This window comes from Dermacentor andersoni, chromosome 4 (assembly GCF_023375885.2).
Source record: "Dermacentor andersoni chromosome 4, qqDerAnde1_hic_scaffold, whole genome shotgun sequence".
Taxonomy (NCBI): domain Eukaryota; kingdom Metazoa; phylum Arthropoda; class Arachnida; order Ixodida; family Ixodidae; genus Dermacentor; species Dermacentor andersoni.
Genome location: NC_092817.1, coordinates 30,087,058 through 30,105,958, shown reverse-complemented (window position 1 = coordinate 30,105,958; position 18,901 = coordinate 30,087,058). Strand labels below are relative to the sequence as shown.

General features: G+C 42.6%; 1 protein-coding gene and 1 pseudogene across 2 annotated transcripts in view; both read left to right on the top strand.

The window, feature by feature from the left end:
- The window catches only part of pasi2 (Protein), a 39,515-nt gene extending 20,953 nt beyond the window's left edge, over positions 1-18,562 (top strand). The window contains exons 5-7 of one of the 2 annotated variants that reach the window (XM_050183863.3): positions 3,494-3,556; positions 6,224-6,304; positions 12,935-18,562. In XM_050183863.3, coding sequence (XP_050039820.1) covers positions 3,494-3,556; positions 6,224-6,304; positions 12,935-13,084 — 294 coding nt within the window. In that variant the 3' untranslated portion in view covers positions 13,085-18,562. Of the gene's footprint in view, positions 1-3,493; positions 3,557-6,223; positions 6,305-8,938; positions 9,041-12,934 lie in introns of those variants that run through there. The other variant, XM_055073555.2, reaches the window with a different exon arrangement.
- Positions 10,760-12,254, top strand: LOC140217092 (tigger transposable element-derived protein 4-like; annotated as a pseudogene).
- Positions 18,563-18,901: the final 339 nt, after the last annotated feature.

Here is an 18,901-nt window from a genome sequence, read left to right as displayed (position 1 = left end):
TACAGCAAGTATGTACCCAGTAATTAGGGAGTTGGTGGTCATGTCAGTGTTTTTCAGAGCATGAAAGCTGCCCACGAATACAAGCAAAATTGAAGCGCGACTGACCGCTCAAGGAACTTTGCGTGTATTCACGGGCTTCCTTCATGGTTAGAAAAACCCCTTTATGTAGCACTTATTGAGCAACAGAAAGCTGTATCAGGAGTTTCGCATGTTGCTCTGCAATTTTCTCATTCACACTTTCCATCTAGTTGTAATAATTGAGGTGTTGATTAATTAATTAACCCTCTGAGGGTCGATTTTTTTCACCATATGCAATCGCCCAGGGTCGATTTCTTTTATTGCAGATTCCAATTCTTCTAAGGGACCCATTTTGAAAAAAAGTTTACCATAACTTTTTTAGGCTGACCGTAAAGTGAGAAAAAAGAATATTTTGCCTTGGTATACATGTACTCTTTATTCCTGAATAACAACAATAAAACAAGAAAATAGACTTATAAGGATTAAAAATTTGATGCGTGGTTATAGTTCAAGGCTTAGAATATGTGTACACGAGAATATTTCGCAAGTCTCAAACGTTCCTGCTCTTACATTAATATTTACGTCCATAGCCTAATCGAACTGCGTGGGTGAGCGCATCCAAGAAAACTGTGGTTGTGTGCCCGTCAAAAAGCAAAATGTGTGACGAACTTCTGCTATTCTTCATCTTCATCTACACTAAGAAAGAAAAGAAAAGGAAGAAAGAAAAGGAAACGCATGCACGGCAGCATCCTTCCTATGCTCACCCCTGTGAGCACTAAACGAGCGAGAAACAGGCGGCCGCCCTTTGAGCGATTAGTAAGGAGATAGCCATCGGTTTTGTGAGTGCAAGAAGCTGAAACCGCCCGCGGAACAAAACCCAAACTGCCGCCCGCCCACACGCGTGCCAATGCGCGAGCGGTTGTATATAGATGCACTGGAGCAAACTAGCCCTAAAGCAAACCATGCGACGAAAACCGAGAGAGGGAGGTGTGAGAAAAAAATTCCCTGTATTCCCACATAGTGGCAGCACATGCCAGGAAAGAAAAAATGAGTAAATTGGCGCTCTTTATAAATGTACAGACGGCACCGTAAATATTCGGCATCGACCATTTTGGACTTGCTCGCGGCACTGTATATTTACGTTATTGACCCTGAAAGGGTTAATAAAGTCTAATTTTCGAATTAGGTGGAATGCAAAATATAATCTGAGTATCTCCAAGCGACAGCAAACATCACCTTGATTCTGTCCAGCTATGTAGCATTTGCATATATTGAAGGTTTGACCGAAGTTAAATGAAACACCCTGTATGTGCTGCCCTATTTTTAATACAGTGAAACCTCGTTAAACCGTAGTCGGCTGGAGCTTGGAAAAAGTACGTACTGAACGGTAGTACTGCTTAACCGAAATAGCATGGGATCGCCCAATTACCTGTCAAAAACGAAACTCGGAGAGAGTGCTATAAAAGGGGGAAAAGACATGCAGTATTTATTCACTTCGCACAACAAATGTGTTATCTTCATTTGATGCTGCAGCAGCCTAGCAGCGACGACAGCGGCCTCGAAATTACTGAAGCTGCGAGCCAGCTTTCCAGCCTGCCCCTTTTTCTCGGCAAACACTCGCATGGCAGATTCCTCGCTGGCATTGCATATTCTCTGTGCATGTGCGCGGTAGCGTTGCAGAAGTTGCGGGGCACCTTTTCAATGCGGGGTGCTGTTCTCGTCGCGACGATTGCATTCGTGAGGCTGACATAACGCGCAGCTTCTGCCACTGTCGGGCCTGAATCGCGCGTGCTGTCGGTTTTCGTGTCATCCTTATCACTGTCGCTGGGCGACACTTCGGCATAACAGAGGCAACGATGGCGAAAAGTCGAACCTCGCAGACGACATCTATTCGCGGTCGCAGCAGCACTGCCAAGCTACTTCTTCATATTCCAGATGCCACGCACCATAGTCAACAGTAGACTCATGTTGCGTGCCAGCGCCGACTTCTTTGTGTCACGTTTGACAGCACGAGCGATGTCTAATTTTTCTTCTATGCTGAGCACCCAGCGTTTTTTTTTCTGAGCTTCGGCATGATGCGAGTCCTCGCTTACATGACGCCACAATGCTCTCTGGGACGGCGCCGAAATGATGTTGATGTGGCTTCATGCGCAAACGCACAGGGCGCTTGGAGGCCGTTGTTCAGATTTCTGAGGCTTGTTCTGTCGGGCCACCCGATGGAGACGAAGCACCGCCGTGTTTGCGCGCCGATAAATGGAAGCACTACGTGTTAATCGATATGTACGCAATAAGCTGGTACAGTTTATGTGGATACAAAACACATTATGTTCAATGGCTGCTGAGTCAGGGATTTGACTTCACTACTGTTTAAGTGGGTACGATTTAACGAGGTTTTACTGTATCATAGATTGCTGATGCCATATTCTGGCTTGATCTAAATGGATTCTTGAAAGCTGATGAGGATGAGAAAATGAAGGTTACACAGGCTAACTTCTAGATAGAAGTTAGTGAGCAGTCACAAGGACATAAATGGAGGGATTGCATCGTAATATACCAAATCTACTTAGTGTAATCTACGTACTTTGGCAAACCTACCGGATGATGTGCAAGCTTGCTCTTCAAGCTTGCATATCTTTGTGGTCATACTGGTAGATGATATAGTTACACGGAGACCATATACTCTGGACCTTTTGTTATGGCTACAAGTGGCAAATAGCCTCTTCTAGAGTGATACAACATTGCTCTACCACCTATGGCTGAATATGCCATTTACGAACGATTATTCTTAGTGTACTGGAATGGGTAATACACCAACATGCTGTACTTGTGAAGCTGAAGAAATTAGCGAACATCTGTCGTACACATGCCCTCAATACGATGTCCAGTGCATCTCTACAGACTGCGCCAAGCCTACTGGGTTCTTGGACTCTGGCCACATCTGTCACTGGCACAGAAAGCTATATACGTGTGCTACTGCAGTTTTCAAAGAACTCCAGCCTCACTGAGCAATTATAGTCGCCCTATTGTGTGCACATAGTGTTTGCTCTTTTCCTCTTTTTCTCTCTCCGTTCTTCCTTTCCCTTACCTCCAGTACAGGGTAGCAAACCGAACCTTCATCTGGTGGACCTCCCTGCCTTTACCCTCCTTGCTTTCTCTCTCTCTCTTTCTCTCTCTCTACTTGAGCCTACTCTTCACATCACCTATTTCTTGATAAGTATGACTAGCTGCAAGCTCATGGCCACAATTGTAATAAATGGCTGTCATTTGCAGCTAGTGATAATGTGCAGTAGTACAGCAACCAGTGACAATTTTCTGTACTGCACTGGCAGCATACTCCACAAGCATGCGCCTATAGCTTAACACTTTCTTGTGTGTTAGTGTACATACTCAAATTTCTGTAGAACTTGACACAGTGTAATAATTAAGGGAATAAATTAATTAAATGGTGTTTGTTATATTTATCTTTATTTTTTAGGACTTGTACTACTCGTACCATCAAGCTGTCCTTATCATCTGGATTGTTCTGATTGCAGCGAATGTAAGTCCTTTGTCACCACAGCAGCAATAATGTTGAAACCAAGTTTGTTCTCAGCTTTGTAAATAACTCACAATGAGTGATTACTGCAATTTTCCTGATTTTTGTCTGAACTGTTTCAGGGACCCTATAAAGGGCCCCTGAAACGGTTCAGAAAAATTTTTATAGACGCGTAGGATACAGCTAAAATTAATCATTCACGCCACAATTTGTGTGAAGCGTTTCATATTAAAAGAGCTACGGATGATAACAAGTTACCCTCCTCAACTCGTTCGTCAAGTGATCGGGGCTAAGCTCTGCCTTCACTAGCTCTGCGTCAAGATGGCATGTCGTGTCGTCTAGTTCTGGTTCTCTAGGAGCGAGCGTGCGAAGCCTCTCCAACCTCTCCGCCAGCTGCTTGGCAGTCGACCCCAAGCAACAGCTATCGAAGTAGCGTGTGTGGCGAGCATTCTGTCGCAGTGCCGAACATGTCTCGTATTCTGGTAACCACATGCGAGCTGGGCGTTTCCACAGAGTGGTGGAGGCATAAAGTCAAGCTGATGAAGGAACTGTAGCGTAGACATCCATGAGCTGCCTGATTGGTCTCCATGGTCCAGCCACCTGTTGGCACAGAGCTTAACCAGTCAAACAATGAGCTAATATTGCTCTAACCAATTGTAAAACATTTTAAACATATACAAAAACAACATGTTAACGATTACGCTCCTGCGAAAAATTTACACCAGCGGCAAAAAAAAATACGCTTCGTTACTGCTACTGTGTTTGGTTGAGCTCTGTGCCACCAGGTGGCTCCATCACACAGACCATTCACGTTTGCGCTTCTGCTCATTCCGTGAAATGGCATGGTCAAACGGCCAGGCCTTGTCCCCTTGCTCTTGCGTTTACCTGAATACCAGACTCTCGAAACACTGTTGTGGTAGTAATCATCCAGTGTAATGTGACGGCCACAAATGCGCAAATCCTGGCGCAGATCGGATAGCGATAGTACAATGGGCTGCAGCCACTCCACTCGTCTGCTACCTTGCAGAGGGACACGATGTTGCAGCTTGACATATTGCCAGTCACTACGTTTGCAGCCCACAATGCAACAAAATGAAATCATGGTGCTCGCGAAAAGACTGAGACTTACTCTGGCCGCGGAGCTCTCGTCAAAATGAAGCACGTTATAACACAAGCAGACGATGCTTGTTGTGTGCTGGCAGTGCTTTAGTGAGAAATTGTTTTTGTGCGTTCTCTTTCTGCTACTTTCTTCTTATAGAAACGAATTAACTAACATTCCAACTATTACGAACAACATTTGTTCTCCTTAAAGTTGGAAAGATTATTGATTACGCGCCCTGGGCAGCCAATGAGATAGCTCGCCCTACTAACGTTAGTAGGGGAAATGACGTCATATGGGAAAGGGGCGGCTTAAAATTCAGCCGAGCGATGTGCTGCGATCGGCAGCGAGGTACATTTTTAAAACATTATAATAAATTACATGCCTTACGCAGAACACTTAGATGTGTCAATGAAGGATCAGAAGGACCTACTCTAATGACTCGGTACGTTGGTACAAGATCGTCAAAATCGTTTCAGGGTCCCGTTAACTTTAGCATTATTGCTACGGTATGTTGCAAATTCGCTACTTTTGGCATTTAGGGTACTCAATGACTGTAGCAACTTGTTGCCCAAAGACCAGGAAAGTGCCATGTTTTTTTGGCAAGAAATTGGCATTAGCTTGTTATGCAGTAAGAAGGGGCTTTGCTCATGCCTTCTGCTGGAGGATATAAGTGACAACATCTGCCTAAGAGGAAGAGAAGTCATGGGAAGTGGCCTCTAGCTAGAAATTTCTTTTCAGGGTTTAAGGGTATGCACTTGACCGGGGTGAGGTGGGGGGTGACAGACGGGTGTTGTCACATGTCATTTTGTGCCCTGGTACACATAAATTTCAGAGGTACGAGGGTGGGAGGGAGGCAGATGGCATATGCCTAATGCATTCAATTACGAGGGCTAAAAGAAGATAAAATTTCCTGTAACAATTTTTTGCTGTGGTACCTTTAATAATTCCACGATTAAAGAGTTAAAAGGCCAAAGTTAAAAGTTTCCTAATAGATGTGGTTTCTAAAATAATAAATTTTAGTATTGCTGCAGCCCTACTTGCATACTTGCTGCCTCAAGATATTGTGCCTGAATTATTTTTTAGAAATTGAGGGCCTTGGTGCATGTTCCTTCTTTTGCATCTCAAAGAATTTGTCATTTAATTTTCAAGCTAACATATTTGATTTATGTAAGTTCACCGATTGCCTGATAAATGCATTCAAGCATTTATCATTGTTCTTGTTGGCTGCTGGGAGAATGACTGGCTGTGGCATGTGGCACAAGGCGAGCTCTGGTCTGCCCACTTGAGATGTTGAGTAGTCTGAGCTGACCTGGCTTCACGGGAAGAAGCATGTTGTAGTCGCTGTGTTTTTCTTGCGGGCCATTGATGAGCATGAGAACCTATGTTCCTACATGGTTAGACAAGCTGGGTCTCAAATACACAAGCTTCCTTTTAAGGCAGGAAATTGCTATATCAGCGTTTCCCCCTTAACGAGTAGCGATGTGATTTAAGCACTTTTCATTGTTTGTTACTGGGGATGTTCAGTGATCTGAATTCACTGTAGCAGATCGCTCTTGTTTTCTTTTCAGGTATTTGCTTGGCTTATCGTGTATTCTAATTATCAGGAGTTGACAGACATCACAAGGCTTGAGGATATGGCAAAACTGAAGGTGAGCATGATAACCATTTATCGTATGCAAGCTTAATTAAGACTAGGAACTGCACTAGGTTTAAAGAAAATATGTATACCCATACATGATGTTGGTATAAAAAGATTGCTGGGTTCAGGAATTGTTGAAAAGGTGAATGTTCCGGCATACAAGATTTCTAGTCTGCCCTGCCAAGTGTGGTCAACTCAGTGTTGTACTGTGTTACAGCCTGCAAATACAAATGCACAGAAAAGAATTCAGCCTTTTTGCTCAACCTATGCCCTATACACTTTTGATACTGATAGTACTTCAGCAGTGTGGGTGTCCTACCAGATCATGATAGAATATGTCCAAAGCTTGTCTGATTTCTCTCTGCTTTTCTGCCACCACTTCTAAGTTTCACTATACAATTCACTGCTGATTGACGAATTATTAGCAAAACACTGACCACGGCAGACATGACCACTGCAAAAAAAATTTTTCCACAACATGCCATGAAAGAAGGAATGCTTCCCACGGCTGTGCTGCATATTCTGGGAATTGCCAAGGGCCGAGTTTTGAGAGCATAGTGCAATGTTTGTCTACTTTTGCTTCTGATGAGCATGGCTCAACATGTTAGACCATGCATGAGCACTGACATCTCTTTGGCATAATGTTCGCAAAGCAGCAATGCAAGGTACACATTTATTGTGAGTGGAAGGCACCATAGATGAACTCAAGACTGGGTGATACCCAAAGGGGTTGTTGGACGGAAGCTAAAGTGTGTACGTAGCTTGTGCTGTTTTGAAAAGGCCTCCTCTGCTGTTGCTCTTGCAGCTGCACTGTGTGCAACGAGGACAGGATCTAGTCAAGAAATATTTAATGGAAACTGCCTACTGTACCTTCTGAGGCCAAGTAACATGGCTATTATGATGCAGAAAGAATACACGTTCCTTGTGTCATTATCGAGGTGCTGGTAATTTTGGTTCCGTTTTGTGTGATTTGCCGTGCTAGCCCATTGATTACGCCGTCACGCTGCTGAGCTCGAGGTTGCGGGTTCTATCCCGGTCGTGGCAGCCGCATTTCAGTAGGGGCAAAATGCAAAAATGCTAGTGGTACTTACATTTAGGGTGCATGTTAAGAACCTCAGCTGGTCAAATTTTATTCATAGCTCTCAACTATGGCATCCCTCATAATCATATCGTAGTTTTGGCATGTAAAACTCCAGAATCTAACCTGATTGGTGTTTTCCTTTTTGGACTGACCGCAGGTGCATTTAGGAGCATCTGTGAGATTACAGGAACAAATGGTGGCTCCTTGTAGTTTTCGCACTGCACTATAGATGGCACAGTGACGCATTCTGTCCTTCACTTGGCAGTTGGAGTTTATTGTTGCTTATAGCTTGTTCAACTGAAATGCATGTTCTGTGGAAAAATACATGGAGTCTAATGGAAGTAAGATTGGGAAATGAAACAAGCTTTTTATATTGGGGCTTTTGCTAAGTCGAGGTTCTTTATATCGAGGTTCAATTGTAATTGGTTACACCATGGGGCAAGTGACTCAGTGTGGACCCTCACCCTCTTTAGGAAAGCAAAGTAACAAAGCCAGTACTCTTGTGGTAGCTTTGCGTAGTGTTTTGATTAGTGGAACATGAGTAGGGGGGGGGGGGGGGGGGTCTGCTAGCTGCTGCAAGTTTCAAAGCTGGGCTTTTGCAGCACAACATCCTGTAAGTATTTCTGCAAATTGTTGCAACAAATTGTGGCGACGTTGGGCATGTACTTCACATCCAGTAAACACATCGGGAAATTCTGCTGCAGGCCTCGTATAAGTAGCCCACTGCCCTGTAGTTGCTATAAAACAAACCTCCTTTACAAAATCACTCTTGTTACCAGTCACATACAGGTTCAGTGCAGTCTATTTCATTGATTTTTCCACCTTTCTAGTTTTTTCTTTGGAATTCCAAGACTGTCTGCCATTGATTTGCTTGAGTGCTTCAACAAGTTCGATGACAGGGGCTATGTACGACACTATCAGGCATCTTGTATGTGTTATTTAATATATGTTTATGGAACAGAAGATTTCTCTATAATAGAAACCTATCTAGCCCAATCGCCATCCTGCACCTCGTTGAGGTGGTGCTGGTAAGCAAGCCTTGCTACAGTTTCCTGAACTTCAAAGGAAGACCAGTCATTGTCCCTTTGTACTGCTTCATTTAACCTTTTCAGATGCTGTTTACTTTTCCTCCCAAAAGAAACTTTATTTTCGCCTGAAACCGTCTATGTGATCAGATAAGACCAAATCGCAAGGTTGTTGAGAAAAAACGAACACGGTTTATTTTTTAAGGAAGTGTACTCAGTTGTGTACAAAGCATCTCAGTGGTCATGTAGCTGGCAGAGGGATTCTATTTGTAAAATGTTTGAAGGATCGACTCCCCTTCTTGCTAAGACACAGTGACACCTGGCACATCAGCAAAATATTCTTGAGTCACGCTTGCATCCTTCACAATTCCAACTGGACGAACGTACTTGTTCCCCGAGATTCAGGCCCTTGCTCAACAGCAGCATAGTACTGGGCATCGAGATTGGGCCACTGAACACGTTTTCTCCCAGAAAAGTTCAGGCGATAGGCCTTAAATTTGAAGTTCTAGTTTTGAATGCTTCTTTGTGCTTGGCTCAGATGCAATGAGTACCTCTGCAAACTCTCGTCACAAGTGCATCGACTTGAAGCTTTGTCATCTGTCCTGTTAGATAACCCGTAATGGGCAATAAAGAGCTTTTCTTTCTCTCCAGATGTGAGATGTGCTTATTTTCAGAATGTCAAGATGCTGTGTAGGTGTGCTCTGCAACATACTCAAAAAGAGATTCAAGCACATACATTTCAAAGCAGTTGTATAGAATATACGATTCATCTTGCTGTCAATGAGGCTGCAGAACTCCGTCTTAGGCAGAGAAAAATATTGTCTCCTCTATTAAAAGTTCCTCTGAACATTTGCTGACAAAAGTATTTTCTTGCTGTAATATATCCAGCAGCTTTTTTTATTTTTGTGGTCAGAAGAACGCTGCGAATGAGTATTTCCTAGTCAACGTCATTTCCATCGCTTTCACCAAAATCTGATGCGTTACTGGAATCAATGTCTTCAAGCAGCGTCCTTTCTGCTTTTGTGCGACTTTTCTGCTTATGAGACTTTTTCCTGTAGAATGTTGTGCAGGGTACACACAAGAAAGAGCATAAGTACCAGCGGGGCGTTACTTCGCGTCCATTTTCACGCTTTGTACACATTTGTAACCATGCACTAATTCCACTGCTGGCAAAATACTCTTAGGAGCAAGGCTACAAACCTTGTTACGGTAGCTGATCGATTTTTCGGACTCCAAAAATTCAGACTTGATGGATATTCTTGACTTCATAAATGCACCATCAGGGTTCCCATAGAGATAATGCATTTTCGCGACCGATTTTTCGGACAACATAAAGCCAGAAGTTCGATTTTCCGGACAAGATTTTTTTTAATCTTGAGCCGCCTGACTAGCTTCGGATCAGACCTGAATTGGCATGGATCGGTATAGTAATTTGATTAGCAAGTATAGGCGAAGTACAAATCCACGTGGCGACGGTGGCGCCTGTTGTAAGAAACGTCGATCTTAAAGGCCATGCTTTTGCCTGTAGCCTGCGGCGGAAGCGATTTTTAGAGCCGGAAACCATTTATGCGCGGGCAGTTTTGGACACCACCTATGAACACCAGGTAATGCTCATGATAACCACCATCATCATCAGTTTTGCCTTGGTGTCGTAGGTGTTGTCACGGACATTTTTGTCCAGCAGTGATCTACCACCTTTTAACCAGTACAGTGCAGTTGAAATCATCGCCTGCCATCACTAGCCGCCATACAACATATCATCGCTACTTCAGTGTGTTGCGGCCATTCATTCAGCGCAACGCCGACGTGTTTTCAACGCCATGGCCCCTTCTCTTCCCCCGCCACAACCAAATGTGTCGAAGAAGCGTGGAAAATATTCGACCATGGCGCTGGACAAAAAGGCCACCATCATCAGGCTTATCGAGCAAGAGCGGACCCAAGTCGACGTCATGAAGGAGTTTAATATCTCCAAAAAGACCTTGTCTGATTACATGAAAAACAAAGATCACGTCTGCAGTCGACCAGTTGCACTGCAAAACTACAAAAATGACCGGAAAGGACAACATCAGAAGCTTGCAGCTGTGCAGCCCTGCAGCTGTGGTTGAAAGGAGTCTTAGCAAAGAACCTCCCTGTTTCAGGCAACATGCTCAAGCAGAAAGCAGAGATGCTCACTTCAATGGGTGGATCCGTGGGTTTAAGAAAAGGCACGGAGTCTCTTTCAAGAAAGTTTAGGGGGAAAGCGGTTCCGGGGATCAATCTACTGTCACGGATTACCTGATGAGTTAGTTGAAGGCTCTGCTACAAGAGTTATGCTCCTGCAGATTTTTTTAATTGTGACGAGACAGGCGTATTCTTCAAAATGCTGCCGGACCATTCTCTTTCCTTTACTAACGAGACTGGTGGGAAGCAAGTAAGGAAAGGGTAACTGTCATGGTCGGGGCAAGTGCGGTTGGCACCAAGAAGCTGCCCCTTCTAGCGATAGGGAAGGCGAAAAACCCGCTTTGCTTTAAGGGTGCAATGAACCTGCCTGTGTGGTACAACAGCAATACAAAGGTCTGGATTACACAAAGCTTGTTCGAAGATGATGTCCGCCGTCTGGAAAGGATGTTTCAGCGTCAGAAGAGACAAGTGGCAATGGTCGTAGACAACTGCGGGGCGCATGGCGCCGTAAACAACCTGCAAGCTGTTTGTCTTGAATTCTTGCCGCCGAATACAATGAGTGTGCTCTAGCTAATGGACCAAGGGGCCATTAAAAACCTCAAGGTGCACTACCGGGCCCGTTTACTTGACTGCATAGTCGTGTGCTTTGACAACGGGAAGACGTACTCCATTAACCTGTTCTTGGCACTCGGTATGCTAGCGGACGCCTGGAAGGCTGTTCAGCCTTCGACAATTGCAAATTGTTTTAGGAATGCTGGATTTTACAACTTTGAAGAGCCCGTTACTGAAGAAGCAAACAGTACTGCTGAAGACATTTACACCGGCGAGCAGCTGATTGCCGACTTGCGCAGCAGTGGGATGGACCTTACCGCTGGTGTTATTTTTCTTGAGTTTACCGTGATCGACAACAACAGAGTTGTGCGTGGAGCTTACGGACGACGAGATTGTGCGCCAGGTGACTGCACCGTTACGAAAAGACTCTGACTCCGACGACGACACCTCCGGCCGCCCGCAACCATCAACACAAGACGTCAACGCTCTAATATTGTTGTCTAGTGTGCATGATGAGAACATGACGCTTGCACAGATGCAAGCAGACGTCGTTACAAAAAGCAGGAATTTAAAACAAGGGACCATCCGTGACATCTTCAGTCCAGTTTAGCTGGAATAATGTTTGGTTTTGCGACTCGCGGATCTTTTGGACTGTTCTTTTATTTCGACTATTTTCGGTCCCCTCAAGGTCTGGAAAATCGGTCTGCTACTGTACATGTGCAGTCTGAAGAATTTCATACATTTGACAAATTTGTAAACATCGCAGGACACTTGAGAAATGCAAAAAACAAAAAATAATTATTTGCGCTTACCAGCTGTAGCTACCACAGGTGTGACCTAGCTGTTTGTTTCGGTAAATAATTAATGCTTCTTTAGTCAGATGGCTCTGTAAACATGCAAATTAACAGAGCAGAAGCACAACGTATGGGTAAATTAAATATGCCTAGCTTTGAAGAAATATGCTGCAATTATTGCATTTGTAGAATGTGCACAATTGTGTACATAGAGTTGCAAAGGTTTAATTAATGTAGTACTGCGGGTACCAAAGGCAGTATGACTTCATGCTGCTTAGTCTTCAGGGCTTGCTGGTAGGCCTACAGGCATATACCAGAATTGCCGAAGGTCAACCATAGTACCACTACAACTTTCCACATGGCGCGGCTATTTCAAGGTGGCTGAAAGCTTACAGCGCCCATGAGCCAAGGAAAACATGGTGCATAACTTTTTTTGTGTACAGTTCTTTCCCAAATCTCTGGACGTAATTGAGAATAGTTGGCATGGCTATGTCTAGGTTACATACTGCGTCTGTAGTAAGCACTCTCTGGAGCTGTGACCTGATCCCTTGGTATTGTAACACTCCCAAAGACTCGGTCCTCTTCGAAACAGATAATAAAACAAATATATTTCAGGTTTCTTTCTGTGGCTTGTCAATAACACCACATTGTCTTTGTAAAATAGTGCTAGTGGTTGGTTTAAATAATGTCCGCCTTCACGTTTCTAGGGTAGAATTTAAGCCCACATTATTTTTCTGTGCATGTGGCTGAAAGTGTAAACAAAAACAGATGCAGGAAACCCTTGCATCCTTTTGAGACCACTACCATCGAAACGTACATTATCGCTCCAGTTTATCCCAGCTCAAGAATTAGTAGAGAGCATTTGCATGACGCGTAGGTGTATTGGACAGTGCTGAAGTTATAGTAGTGGCACTATTTGAACAGAAAATAATTTATATAAAAAATTTTTAGTTACAAACAGCCACTCATTTGTAACCTTGTGGTCTTTGTTAATGTTGTTCTTCTTTGTTCTCTCGTTCTCTTTTTAGCTCGGAACTCTGAGCAGCCTCAATGCATCACGATCTGTTTCTCATCATTCCATTGACTCCATGAAGAATTCTCACAGCATGACTCCGCACAACATCAGCTTTCAGTCCACAACTAGTGCCAAGGGCTCATTGTCTACAGCATCAGCATAAGAGTGAACTGCTGGCCTTTTTGTTCTCTGTGAAGTTCTATTACATGAATATATGTTTATTGGTTGCATTTTACAAGCCACTAGTACCAGATATGCTGTGGTATGGTCATAGGATAAGCTGGAATGAATGACCAGTTGTACAGACACTGCTTTTTTCTTTTACAAATGAGAGGCAGTTGTTTTTATATGTGGCCTCAGTATGACAAGTGAACAAAGTTTGCTTTGTTGGACAAGAGTAAAACTAAACTGAATCGTTTTACGGCATAGAGCACACACAATAGTTTGTATAACATTTTGTAGTAAAGTTTGGCTTTAAATCTTTATTTTATGGGAGTATATGTAGCCTTCATATACAAAGACAGTAATCTATTCCTAACTCTTTTGCTTTTCAGTAAGTGGTGTGTGCAGTTTCGCACTTTCTGATGGTGTTATGTCTTGAAATAGCTTTGTAAGGTTTGTAGTTTTTTTCATAAGCTATCGAGTCAGTTAAGCATGTTGTTCACAGTGAGATGGCATTCTTTTGTAAACTTTATCTATGCTACACTTTCATCATCCTACTGAAGTGTACTAAAGAACGATTTTGATCTGAACACGCTATGTACCTGTGGGACAGCACTTCATAAATAACAGTAATTCTGAGTAAATTATACATAAATGATTTGATCCTAAAAAGTCCAGAGTTCTACTGCCCTGTGCTCTGCTTTCTACCTCATATGTCTAAAACAAATTGTTTTGGCCAATTTTCGAATACCAACATAGCTGTCCAGAAGTGTTGTGGCACATTTCGTGTGACAACTTTAAACTGATTTTCATGTCATTTAGGTGCACGTACACATGATAGAAGGCTGTGTCTATATGATCTTTAATCACGATAGGCTGTGTAAGATTTTGTCTTATGTTTTCAGAGACTTCTTAAATAACCAAATTAGATGCTGTCATTCAAATAGTAGCTTGTAAAGGGTGACCGTACATTGACTTGTTCGTTTGTATTATATGGCACTTCATGGCTTTGTCTGCACTGGCCTGCATTTTAGCATTTTTGTTTTCTTAGGGCAACACCCACCTGTGGAGTAAGAATCTCTAGCGCTTCTTTGAAATTGGGCATACTGAGGCTGTTTTCATTCCCGTTGTAATGTACTACCAATGTGTGTTACATGTGTATTCCAGCCAAACAACTAGGAACATAAAAATTCTGAATGCAGTTTCTTCCTTTGAGCAATTCACCAAAGTGTGGTCCTTTATGTAATACTGTATTTACTCGATTCTAATGCGCACCCGTTTTCCATGACCAAAAAGAAAGAAAAAAAACATCCTAGATTTTAACGCACACCCTTTTGCCGTGACCTACAAAAACAAAAATCCTTTACAATACCGCGCACCTCATTATTTCATACAGAAATACAACTTTCTCTCATTTGGAAAAACAAAGATTTACTCCCAATGTACTAAAGTTACGATTAATAAAAAAAGTCACTGTTTCGCCCGAAAGGTGAAGCATCGATTGCGATAGAAAATTAATAGGCAGCTATACAAAAAGTAAGGATAGTAGTTTTATTGACCATTTAAACTTTTAAACATTCGTTTCCTAACTAAATTAACAAGCATGGTGTCACGCGTGCGCAAGCAAACATGAACACACCTTACTCAATGACTGTGTAAACTTTTTATGAGAATGCTGGAGTGAGGAGGTGCAGTAGCAGAAGTGGGCAAATTGACCTTTGTGCAGCCTCTCACTTCAACGTGAACTAAGCGACGAGAACACAGCACGGTGCGCCTAGGTGCGTAGACTGTCTTCAGATCGCAGATCTCTTTCAAGATAGGGGCCGCGCAGCCATGCCTACGCAGCAGGCACCGGAGTAGAACGCTTCTCCTGTTTGCGCCAATCCCGCACACATGTTTCAGGAACTACGAACACCCCTCTCCACACACATGATCACTTTCCTTTTAATTGCATCATCGTGAGGAACACTCGGTGTGTCTTCGCAGTTGGCACTTCCATTCTGATAGAGCACACGCAGAAAACGAGAAGATGGACGGTGGACTAACCTAACCATACGTACTACAGCACATGGAGCAAGGTACGGCAGCTACGCTTAAAGCGCGTACAAGGCGGCCATTTTCAAATGCCGATGGCGATATGGTAACACATATTTAGGGTCGTACTAGATTCTAACGCCCACGCAATATTTTAACCATTGCATTGGGAAAATTGTGTGCGTTAGATTCGAGCAATTACGGTAGATTTTCATATTGTGGCTTTTGACTTTCAATCTGTCACATTTAGTGTAGTTAACAGAAACTAGTTCAACATAAGTACATGAACATTGCAAGGTGTGCAAAGGCAACTGCTTTGCCACAGACATGTGAAAAGTGGCTTGAGGTTGTGTAGCGAGTGGTCTTGTTTCTTTTACAACCACATTATTAACACTATTTTACTCTCGCATTTGGTTTCTCTAAACTGCTTTGCTTATTGAAAAGTGGCTCCCATTGAGAATATACGACACATTTTCAGGAATTTCAGTCAGTAAATATAGGCGACTTACCCTTTAAAATGTTAAATTATCACCATCTTGCATACTTTGATATGCATTTGTGACATCCCAGATTTTCTCATTTGTTGCGGAAACCTAATGTTTGTAATACTTCGAAAAGCTGTAATATGTTTCCTTTTTGGTTGCTTACATGTAAGCATCCATTGTGTATGGGTTGTCATGAGTGGACTCATTTGGCTTCTTTGATGCTTTGAGATTGTTTTTGCACATCTGAAAGTGTGGTAGCCTATGCATGAAATAAGATTCTTCTGTGGGTTTTAAGGGAGCATGACACATTTCAACTACGGTTGCACAACCAAGACTTGCTGGCAGTGTAATGATGCGAAGCTGCATTTGGATATTGTGCTGTGGGCAAGCCATGAACCAAAATGAATCTCATTGCAAATTCAATCATATTTCAAGGCTTTTTATTGTGATAGAAATTATATGGACACTCCAGGTGCATATCTGCTGTCGCCGTGAGGTTCCATATAAAATCCAAGGGCAACAAAATAGTTGCCGCGTGCCGTATGCTGTTTGTGCGAGTGAAAGCGTGCGAGGGTGAGCCGGTGAACGCAGCTTAATCTCGCGCACGCAAGCGAGGAAAGCGGAGAGGAACTGTGCCATCTTCCGTTACGCGCAAGGCTTTGGGGCTGGTGAGGGGGTGGGGGGGGCGCATTCTACTCCGGACAGCCTGGGCATGTGCGCGGCCGTCCATGTCTCTGTATCTTGAAAGCCATCTGTGATGGGGACAGAGTCCACTGCATGCTGCCTTTTTGCAGCTTAGTTCGCGTTGATGCAAGATGCAGCACAAAGGTAAATTCGCTCGCTGCTGCTGCCGTGCTTCCTCATGACCAGCGAGCTTCCGCAGTCATTGAGTGAGATGTTAGTTTAGTTAGTGTGCCAATGTTTACAAATTCATATGGCCGATAAAACTACTATCCTTATTTCGTATAGCTAGCTGTCCACTAATTTGTTGTCGCAATCGATGCTTCACCTTTCGGGCGAAACTGCGACTTTTTGATAACATTGCTGCATTTCACTAGAGTTTGTGAACTGTCATTTCATGTTCCTGCGTTTGTCTAAGTTCAGTAGCTTTGTAAAGAACTTGTAATGGTTTGTACTGTAATCTATGGACTATAGTCTGCTCCCGGTGTATACTTCCGAAGAGTCAAACTCTGATCAAAAACAATCTTTTTTCTTTAGATCGGCCACACCCTGGTAGATAATCCATGTTGCTCCCAAAATTGGCTGTGTATATTACCCGCAACATTTAATACTCTTCAAGTAACTGCTAATGGAGAGTAGTGTTATGCACCATTAATTACCCTCTGGGCCAAATGATAAAACCTTCCCTTCCTCTGGACACTTCTTAACCTTATGTGAGGGGCACTTCATGCCTCCTTACCATGAAGCATGGATGGAAGAAGCAGGTGTTTTCTGAATGCTCCCTTTAACCATCTTCGCGAAAGGAGCCGTTTCGTTTGGTAACGACTCCTTCACTGACGGCAGCTGACTATGGAAGCTTTCAGAATTGACGTAATGTAACTTAAATACAATGGTTAATGTAACTTAAATACAATGGTGACTTCTCTAGTGAGGTTAGGAACATGTAAAAATTTGGCCCACATTTTTATCAGCTTTTCCTTCACCAGATATTATACTATCATTCTTTAGCACTATCCAACATTGTCATAACACTAGAAATTTCTCCTTTTTTTTTCTCTTTTTTTTTTTGTAGAGTGGGTTCTACAACATGTTTAATGAAAGTGTAGAATTTAACTGATGCTAAAAGGCATATCCTCACAAATCATTTCCAATAGAAAGCTCTGGAAGGAGCTATGCATTAATGAAATTGTCAGCAAGAAGTGCTGCCACTAATGCACCCTTCTGACCTCCTCCTTTTCATCATTCCTACTGCACTCAATGTTATGCACCACACCCACATGGAACGATGCTGCCAACATGATCAACAGTGTTGATCTATCCACCATTACTTTTGTATTGATGTTGCCTTCAGATCTACATATCAAGCTGAGATGTGTAGCATCAGGCTACAAATCTTTGAGGCTATTGTAATGTGCAATGGTATGATTTTCCACCATCAGATCTGACCACTGCTTGTCAGTTATAACATTCCTCCAATTCGGTTTTGCTTTCTACCCATGGCATTTCAACAAATCTGCCCCATAGCCATTGTGTTGCCAGGGGTGTTGAAAAGCTGAACGAAATGGGAGGCAGCCTTTTAAATGAAATTGTGGACTCTCAGTGGATTCACAGAAATATTTAGCTCAGACGCTCATGATAGTAATACACAGTGACTGAGCAAGTTTCTTTATCGTGTTCGAAACACGTTGCATGATCCCTTAAATTTTGTGACATTCCAAACCACGTTGACAACTTTTTTATGTGCCTTATACTTTTAATTTGTTGCATTGTTTTGATTCATTTTGGTGGATGCATTTATGAACATTAAGTGGGCATGTGAAATTAGTTTTTATGAATTGTTATTTTTGGCACAGAAATGTTCAAGCAAGATTGTTGGGGACTTTGATCACATGTACAAACTATGTTATAATGCTGCTTACTATGGAGTTCTTTATTTTCTTGCTGAACATTGTATCACAGTCATTTGATTTTATGCCAATTGTTTTATGCATTCTGTGTCCATCTTTCACTTAGTACTTCGCTGCAAGCAATCATGTTTTAAGAATGTGCTGATTTATTTTGCTTAAAACAGATAACACTAAGAGTGGCCACGTTGTGCAGCACTTTCTCTACGTGCTTGTTGGCCACCAGAATCTGTATTCCGTCCATTTTTACTGTTTACACTTGAGCACCAAAACCCTTGTGAAGAGCACTGTTGCTTGGATTGTTAAAAGTAAATAGCATGAAGAAATGTATTTTTACATGTTCACCCTGTTTGTGAATAAACATACACAATTTTACTGATTGTGTTTTTTGTGTGCATATTGATTCCCTGACTGCACAGTAAGTTGCACAGCTTTTTCTAAATTCTAAATTGTAATCGCTTTTTGTTGTGGAGATAACTGAAAGATCTCATCTGTTAATTTGCACCGTCAGCAAAGATTGACAAAGCTTTTTAAGGGATGCATTTTATTCTCGGTCCTGAGGTAAACTTATGTAGTATTGCGGGAAATAAGTTCCAACTTGTGTGCAAATGCCAATGGAAACTCCAGCTGCGAGAAAAAAACGTTTAATTTTTGTCGTAGCACGATTCAGTTGTTGCTTGCTGCGTGACATGCATGTAATCACTGTTACATATT